The sequence below is a fragment of the Dermacentor silvarum genome, chromosome 9, assembly GCF_013339745.2.
Source record: "Dermacentor silvarum isolate Dsil-2018 chromosome 9, BIME_Dsil_1.4, whole genome shotgun sequence".
Taxonomy (NCBI): Eukaryota; Metazoa; Arthropoda; class Arachnida; order Ixodida; family Ixodidae; genus Dermacentor; species Dermacentor silvarum.
This window is the reverse complement of record NC_051162.1, coordinates 32,554,427-32,563,961: the sequence shown is the minus strand read 5'-3', so window position 1 is coordinate 32,563,961 and position 9,535 is coordinate 32,554,427. Positions and strand designations below refer to the sequence as shown.

The 9,535-nt window shown below is 47.6% G+C and overlaps 1 protein-coding gene across 1 annotated transcript in view; it reads right to left on the bottom strand.

Annotated features, from left to right (window-relative positions):
- Window positions 1–3,153: 3,153 nt before the first annotated feature.
- LOC119465201 (uncharacterized) overlaps window positions 3,154–9,535 on the bottom strand; it is a 56,326-nt gene continuing 49,944 nt past the window's right edge. The window contains exon 6 of the mRNA XM_037725998.2: window positions 3,154–3,476. Coding sequence (XP_037581926.1) covers window positions 3,328–3,476 — 149 coding nt within the window. The 3' untranslated portion in view covers window positions 3,154–3,327. The remainder of the gene's footprint in view (window positions 3,477–9,535) is intronic.

Below are 9,535 nucleotides of genomic sequence, written 5' to 3'. Positions count from 1 at the left end.
ATCAGCCTAGTTACGGTTTGATTCATTACCTCTATGTTATCTTCATCTTCCTGTTCTAAAGCTGCATATTTGTTTGCGAGCACCAGCCTGAATTGGTCTACCTTTACCCTTACTACGTCTAGGTTGGCCTGTTTCTTCTTGACTAATTTTGTTCTTTCTCTCTTCAAATTGAGAGAAATCCTAGACCTTACTAACTTATGGTCACTGCACTTTACCCTACATAACACTTCTACACCCTGCACTATGCTGGGATCGGCAGAGAGTATGAAATCTATCTCATTCCTTGTTTCTCCATTAGGGCGTTTCCGGGTACATTTCCTGTTGCTGCGCTTCCTGAAGAAGGCATTCATTATTCGGAGCCCATTCCTTTCGGCGAATCCTACCAATATCTCTCCTCTAGTGTTTCTAGAGCCGATGCCGTAGTTGCCAATTGCTTGCTCACCAGCCTGCTTTTCCCCCACTTTTGCATTGGTCTCGCATGACTATAGTATACTGCGTTTGCACCTTTCTTATTGCTAATTCAACATCTTCATAAAACTGTTCTATTTCTTCATCGTCGTGACTGGAGGTTGGGGTGTAGACTTGTACTACCTTCATTCTATACCTCCTATTCTGCTATATTACGGCGACTGCTACCCTCTCATTAATGCTGTAGAATTCATCAATGTTGCCCACTATGTTGTTATGAACTAGAAATCCCACCCCGGATTCTCTCTTATTTGGAAGACCTCTGTAGCAGAGGACGTGGTCGTTAGTCAGCACTGTATAACTCCTCACCAGCTCTAATCTCACTAAGGACAATAATGTCCCAGGCTATACCTAATATTTCTTCAAATAGCTCTGCTAAGCTAGCCTCACTCGATAGGGTGCGAGTGTTGAACGTTTCCAGGTTCAGTTTCGAGTGGCGGCCTGTCTGGACCCAGAGATTCTTAGCACCCGCTGCCGCGTCGCAGGTTTGGCCGCCGCCTTGGTCAGGTGCTCCGCAGCCGCTGGGGCCTGAGGGCCATGGGTTATTTGCAGGAGTCATAAGGGAGATAGTGGCCGAATACTGCCCCAGGGAGGCCAATGCCTGTTCTGGTGAGGGAGCGACTTTTTTTGAAGCTTAGTGGACCTTCCTAATTTGGTTGCACCTGGACTAGTATAGCCCCACTAGCTCTCGGCGATTTTTTTTGCCATTATCAGTCGCCACTCCATGCCTGAAAATGTATTGGACTGGAGGAGGATTCGGACTTACGACCTTCAGATTATAAGCCGGGTGTTCTTCCTCTGCTCCACGCCACGTTACCACTTACGTAATATATTTACGATTAATTTTTAACGTTGGAAATATCTTTTTATGTGCCCTAAACACGGGGAGGAGGGGAGGGGTATGCTAAGTATGCCCAGCGATGCTTTGTGATATGTTCTAGTAACGTTTATGCAGCACTCTTTTTTTTGTGCGTAGAAGTGTTCAAACAAGGCCTGTCTTGGAAGTATTTCTTATACTACTCACACCCGCACAGTCATTGCGTGCGAGCGTCCATCTAGCGTCTCACGTGAAGGCTTCGCCATTCAATTAAGAAAAAAAATTAATCGGCTCTTCCACTCTGTGAAGATGGTTAACCAGCGAAGCTGAAATGAGCGGCCCGGTGTTTATCACTGGCTTAGTTTCGAGGGTTCATTAAAGTATTTCTCAATTATGAGGTTACACATACCTTCGGCTGCGACCGACAGAACTACGCCACTGACGGTATGCCCGCAGTCCGCCGTTGACGCTTGCGTTCGATGTCACGAGTTTGCTCGGCAGCGTGGTTAGTAGCATCTGCCCTCCATTGCTGCTTGCGATTCTTCGAAATTAAATTGCTTCAAAATTCAATCTGTCCGTTACATAAGGCAATGAATGGCTCATAGCCTCTTAAGCAATAGCTCATACACTCGTAAACGCGGCCTCCCCATTATGACGACAGAAGAGAAGTGAAATTCTACGCTGGAATGATTAGCGGCCACGCAGCCAGCTGTGGAAGAAGACGACGACGATGAACGCGGGAGCAGTGGCACGGCGCCAACTAGCCTGCTGCGCAAGAAGATGACGACGCTCAAGCACATGGTGATGAGGATAGTTTTTCTCGTACGCCAACACCGACGCCAACAGTTGTGAGGCAATACAAGCTACGCTGGAAAAATTAAGTACACGAAGAATATCTAAATTCAATTCAGGCATGTCATTATAGTGCTACTGCCATAAAAGCTCTCCCGTCAATTTTAGAAGTGTCGAAAATCATGCACGCAGCTAAAATACAGCATAAAGTCATTGCGACTCCTCTTTTCTTATTTTTTTTTTGGGGGGGGGGGGGGGCGAGAAAGAGATGGCACGAAGCAAGAAACGTACCGTCTGTTATTTCGTGTCCACAGGTCGACCAATCTTGGGAGTCATTTGGTGAGACGGTGGCTGTAGCTTCAAAGGCTGTCATCTTATTTTCTATATGCAAAGGACTCTTTGCGTACATTAGTTTCTAACATCAAATTTAAAAATTTGCGAAGGCTTACAACGCACGAAAACGACTGATTTCTTTGCGCATGCACTGGCCCCATTATTTCTTCGCTTGTTATGCGGTGAAATTTTACGTGGTAAGCTAGTCTCTAGTGCTATAATACTCAGTGACAATTCATTAAAACAAAAAAAAATTTCTGATTCGACGTCGTGAACTTGACACGGCCAGTAGATGCCAAAAGCGTGCATGCTTGTTCTTTTTTAAGCTGTCCCGTTCCAGTATTTAGAGTGAACTTTGTTCCGTCATTACCGAATGTTCGAAAATTGAATGTCAGGTCCTGAAGTCAGATTCTCCAATTCAAACTGAGAGTACTCAATCATGGATATAAAATATAAAATATCCACAACACTTATTGTATAGTCATTTAGCAGTGTTTCCATCAACGTTTAATGCTTCTTTTCACTAAGTAGTGTCACATCATTTTGCTTCTTTATTTCCTGTTTTTATTTGCTGATAGCTGCAAGAGAATGTGTGCCATGCGCTACACGCACAAGTTCACATATGTGCTCATTGAATCATGCATTTATTTGCGATTTGTAAGTATTATGTGGACAGTGGCTATATCTCTAAATCATTATATTCTCATTTTTCAGTCTTTCGTCCATTTTTAGTAGCATTACACGAAGGCTTGGCTCTGTTATCCCTGGAAATGGTCAGTGAGCCTCATGGAAAACGTTAAATTAATGAGAGAGGAGGATGACAGTTCTTACAGATTACACCACCAGATTTTATCTGCAACTGTTTTTTTTTCTTTCCCGACTGTTTCATATTAGAGTGTTCTCATTAAAAACATAAATCATCGTGGTATGACGTAATCTGGCAGTGTTTTGCAAAATTTCATATAAAGCCTTATCTTATTACCCGAACATTCACGGTCGTAAAGGCTCTTGCAGGCCGCTGGGACACCTGTGCCCACTGTTTCATCTGTTTGCAGCAGCTCACAACCTGTAGGTGGAAAAAATATGAAAACGTTATCCTGAACTCTTGAAAACAAATTCTACTGGAACTGAAGGGCGCATTCATTTAGTTGAGGTATATTGGCAAACAGCGCGTCTGCAATGATAAAATAGGTGTTCCTAGAGTGCGAAAGCGCTTGGCAAAGCCAGAAAAGGCACAAAAATAAAATGCAAAGGGCGACACCGCTCGGAAGTTCCTGAACCAGCTCACTTTGACATTATCGATTTTGACAGCATCTTCTTGAATTTAGCAATTACTTATGGACCAGCAAGGACTTCATTGCATTCTAAAGAAAAAGAGGGTAAAGCTGGAAAGTTTCGTAAACGTCTAGTGTGCCTAAAGGTCCAAATGCTATACCATACCGTGAAATTCGCAGCGTCACTCCAACGTACCTCTGCTGGGGTTGTTCTTGTTGGTTAATAACTGCGACAATATTGGAAGTTTGTCTACTGATGAACCCGCTATCCCAAAATTGTAGCTAACAAACACGCATAATAGAAGCAGCACCAGATAACAGTATAAATTTAAAAAATCAAATGAACTAATCAAAATCTTTCTCAGTTGCACAGAGTGAAGCTCCCTAAATGCATTCTGTAAATATACAAAGGTAATAATATAACCTGCAAATGTATACGCTTACTATACCGACTCAGCGTATGACCTGTGATTTTTTTCAATTTTGTTACGGCACAAAATTTTAAGAAAGGTAGTCTGTCTTTTCTTTCAGTAATTGTCATTTTTTTGGCCATATAAACTAAAATGTAGTTTTAAAACATCCATTTACCAGACTGAAGTGATTTAGCATTCTTCCTAATTGTCCTTTTTAAAGACAGTGTTCGGACACGGGTACTAAGTGAAGAAAACACTAAAGGGTGATGGTAGAAGTGATAGTCATGAGCATAAATCAGCAATGACAATGAATGAAGCGGGAAGATATCGGTAGCGTGTACCTACGTTTCATCCTCAGTTCATGCTGCTGCCTTTCTATCCCTTCGCGTTAAACCTATAGCATTATTGCGATAGCAATTATATGGACACTTCAACCGAATTTCTGCCGTCGTCGTCGCCGTGAGGTTCCGTATAGATTCCAAGGGCGATAAAATCGTCGCCGCGCGCCGTATGCGCGAGCGAAAGCGCGCGGGGGACGCACGCTATCACGGAGGGCGAACTCCCCCACGGAGAGCGAACGCACGGTGGAAAGCAAACACGACCGTCGCGCGAAAGGCCGTGGCGGTATGGGAGGGAGGGAGGCGGGGCGGCGCTGTGCTCCGGCACCAAAGGCGTATCTTGCCACTCAATCTCCTACGCGAAAGCAAGAAACGGGAAGAGAGGTGCAGGGGAGGGGCAGCTTCTCCTCTGCCAACAACTTCTCATCTGCCCTTTGCCCGGCGGTGCCCGTCGCCCGCACCGTCTCTTATCTCCACACGGCTCTGACCTTTGTATGCGCTGTGCATTCGCCGCTCAGTTTCCGTTGAAGCGATAGACCGCGCGAACCTGCGCTTGCTGCCAGCGTTTTGACAGTCGTTGGCTGCGGTCATTCAGTGTGATCTATTCATGTTTGCTTGTGCGCGCTGACACTACGATTGTTAATTCAGTTAGTAAGCCAATGTGTCCAAGTTTATGCAGCCAATAAAACTACTATCCCTACTCCGAACAGCTCTCTACTAATTTGCTATCGCAATCGATGCTTCGCCTTTCGGGCGAAACTGCGACATTTTTTATTGTATATAGCACATATCGTAAGCTGGCTTCCTTATACGGTTAGCACTCACAGAATAGAGCGATTCTAAGCTTTCTTTGTGCAAACTTTGCTAACCATGGCTGCTGCTGGATAGCTCACGACAGCGGAAGACAGCGACACACACATACACACGTGCACGCACGCACAATTAGATTATGCGGGTATGTTTTTACGTCTGGACGTCTAAAAATTTAAAGAAAAGGATCGCTCAGCCTACAAAATGTAGTTGAATTACGTTACTACCAATCAATTATCTGGCAAGGCGGGCATAAGCTGCAAGAAAAACTAAAACATTGCATCCACTAAAAGCTCTCTGCGGCAAGTTCAAGAGCGCTCATACCGCGCGCCACAAACAGTTTGGAGGCGACATAACCGAAGATGAGCTTTTGTTCGCACCAGGAGCTCCCTCAACATCGCCGGCCGACCTATAGATAGTCCAGCTGAGCAGTGGGTGCGGATCCTGGTTGTCCAGCTGAACGAGACCGGTGGATTGAAAGAATGGCTGCGGCAACTTAATCCCGCCTGCCGCGAACAGCTCCACCAGATCCAGCGCATCGCTGCCACTTCGGTGGGTGCCAGAACTAGCACCATCCGGACACTGTGCCTGACCACGCTGACCTCCAATTTCGTTGCGCAGCTGCTTGTTTTTCAGCTCAGCGGCACATACTTGAAGCTTACTGGAAGTTTTCAACACGAGTGTCCCGCGGATCTGCCAATTCAGAGCACCGATCATTGTGTCACGTTGTAGTGACGGTGAAAAACGACACAGTGTCAAAACTATGAGTTGCAAATTTAGATCTTTATTGGGTGAACATATGACCAGAAAACAAGTAACACCCGAGCACAACGTTACCGGCAAGCAAAATCGGCGATCGTCGAACAATTGATTTACATGGCACGTCGAAGGTTCCAGCGTAATCGGTGGTGCCGCCCGCGCGCGTTCCAGAAAGTACTACACAATTCGTGTCGCGCGTACAATCTGATTGCACAAGGTTCGGTGAGAGCGTACACAACGCACAAATAGAATCAACGATGACATTCGAGTAAGTTCAAAATAATGCCGGCGCGTCATGCGATGAGCGAAAACATTAAGTTGTTAGCGGGTGAAATGAAATCTCCGGAAAAAAGGATAAAGAAGTGCACGTGTCAAATGAGTCACGTAACCAGGGCCATGATGCGAGGAGGCAGGATGTTACCGAGGCCTGCACAGACCTCTCCCCCAATTCCTTCCGGTTAATGCGACCCCGCGGCGACAGCCCTCCCCCACCCCACCCCCCCGACACCGACCGCCTAAATGAACAGCGAATGCCAAGACTCCTTGAGCTCGAAGCTAGCAATTTCCCTGCCAGAATATCAAAGCTTCCTGACCTGAAATTCTCACAAACAAGAACACGTGGATGAACGCAGTGGCGGCCTTTCGTACGGAACTCTGGTAGAATGCGGTATTCATTGATGCGGCATGGCACTTGACCACAAGACGAGCTAAGCTGGCGGTGGTGACGCTGCAAGGCAATTGACATGATAATCGCCCCCCCCCCCTTGTGGGCATGGTCACAAGGCCAACAAGCTCGAACTGTGGGCTCTCCTCACCATTATCACGGCCTCCGAGATCGGGCGGCGCGGTAATCTGGGAGGTCACACCACTACCCGCAAGATTCTCGAAGAGGCCCTAGATGACCTGCGTGAACCGGCAGCCAAAGTGATAGGTTTAACGGACAGCCAAACGCCCGGAAGTGACCCATGGTCTCCTCGAGGCTCAAAACCACACTCCTGGGCACAAATATTAAGAGCAGCCGGCTCTGCAGATACCATAAAAAAACTAAGAAAAACTGCTGGTTCTCTGTATTCGAGAGTAGATGTGAGCATGAAATGGCTACCGGCAAAGCAGAGTGGTGCCGCAACGCAGGCCTGGAAGCTTACTGAGCCGGAATTAACCTGTTTTGAACTGAACCTCGTTGCAAGTCTCGTCTCGGCCAAACGAGCATCCGCGCTGCGCCGCACGCTGCTGGCCGGATCACGCAGTGTGGCGCCATATCTCGAAAAAGGCGGCGCAAAATCTCACGGACCGCCGGCATTGAAAAGAGCACAGGCAACCCGCTGTCAGCGCCAAAAGATGGCAATAAAGTGCATGGTGCCCTGTATCTGCCTTTTGAACGTCGCTATTGGAAATGACAAATAAAAGTTCAGCGCATTAGAAGTTACAGCTTGAGTGACATTGTGAACATTAGGAAGAACTCGGAAGCAATATTTCTTGCAACTTTTTTGGGCAGTAACTAGCGTGTGTAATGCGGTCCTGTACAAATGGTTGGGGGCCAGAGACCGCATTTTCTTAACTTTCGGCTGATTAACCGGATGATTTCGTTTTATTCTCTCAACGTTGCCCGGATCTTCTCGTTTAAGTGCCCGGATACGGCTCTGGCTTGCGGCTCCAGTGAGTATTTCATGCTTAACACCAGAAACTGGCACGTGACGCACGCGCCTAACGTGTGAAAGAGCTTGTCGCCATTGGCACGAGCGGAGTATACGCACGATCGTAGTCCAGAGGTTAGATCTCCATATTTGTATACGAAACATTAAGCAAGCGTCAGACCTCATTCACACAGCCGTCAAACGCTCCGTCGCGTCACCATCACGTCAAAAAAAAAAAAAAAAAGCGTACAGCAGGCGCGACGGAGCAGTGTACGAATAGGCGACGGAGGTGGCGACGTCGACAGCAGCACGGTTTTCGTACAGTGTTGACTGACCGGTCCCATGTTCCCCTAAACATAACGGAATATAATCTCCATTACGCATTTAATCCTTTAACTAATTTTATGTTGGTGTAATGTTTTGCGTAAACTAAGAATAAATTGTTTAATCGCATCAACTACGGGTACAGTGTACTAGAATAAAAGGGTAGTGTGCTCACTGCGCACCAGAGGCAACGGGGTGAAGGCATAGCCTCCTTTCATGTCAACTTGGAAACGAAGCTATACATTGAAATCGACGGTGGGACGCCTTGCTGTGCTACAGGGGAAGCGCATATTGCTGTGCATGCAAACAAGAGACGCCACGAACATGCACAGCCACCTGCCACAGCGATCACTGCGGCGTCGAAGCAATCGGAAAGGGCTCGAGCGCGGTCGCGGACGCTACACTGATCTTGACGGTACGACGCCGCTAGTCTTTGAATGTGTAGAGACGTGCGCTTTCCCTGTGGCACACCAGGCGTGGCACCGTCGATTTGAATGTATAGCTTTGTTTACAAGTTGACATCAGCGCTTCACGCTCCCGGCGCCGCTGAGCCCACTACCTTTATATTCTAGTACACTGTACCACGGGACGGGTCTACTTACATGATGCTGAGCGGTTTTCTGCTGCTGCTGTTCTTGCTTTGCAAGCGGAGACAGCAACAAGTGCGCAAAGCTCGGCGCCGAAGTACGTGGGGGCGAAACATGTGCAGGAATCGCAGGTTTGACCTTAGGTGTGGTCCAGGTCGCACATTTGAGGACCACCGAAAAGTACAGCTGAGTTTTCCATGTGCCACACGTGGAACGCATGTAATCAAACAAGCAGCCGCTGCTGTTGCCAGCTTCAGCTTTGTAAAATGGCTGTATTTAGCGACGGCTTCTTAATTTCCGATTGGTCATTGTTGAAGGGTCGGGGCTCCGTCACCGTGCTGGCGACGGAAACGTAGAGCACTGCTCTGCGTCGCCGGCGACTCGTTTTTGAGGGTGACACGACTCGGAAACCCTCTCCCCTGACGAAAAACGGTGCTGTGACGGTGACGCGACGGAAAGGTTTACGGCTGTGTGAATGAGGCCTTACACGCGTTTGCAAAGCGTTAAGTCGAAAGCCTTATTGAAGCGAAAGCTTCATTACGCTGCCTCGGGCAGCCGTCGGCGACTCAACAGTTTTCACCTTGAGAGCTAGAGGTCAAACTACAAGAGAGCATTAAGGCGCGTTTGTAGTCCGGCGGTATCGGCACGCGGGCGAGCGTCATGAGACGCCGGGCGCGTCGGCGCGCATTGGCCGTGCGTCCGGTCACGTTGGCGGCGCCAGTACGTCGAACCATCGATCGAACTATAGCCGCTGTTGTTCTCGCCAACGTTACATAACGTGTGCGTGCGTTCACGCTACTTTAGGCCTTTACGGATCCCTGAAGGGAGAGATTGTCGCCGTTGCCCGAGTACAGTTGGGCGCGCGAGTTGCAACCAAGTCTCATTACATTACTGATCACCGCAGTGTCTTCATAGGCATAAAAAATGATGAATAAACACTGTATTCATTGCAAACATGTCTGTATATCATTGCGAAACCACACCTC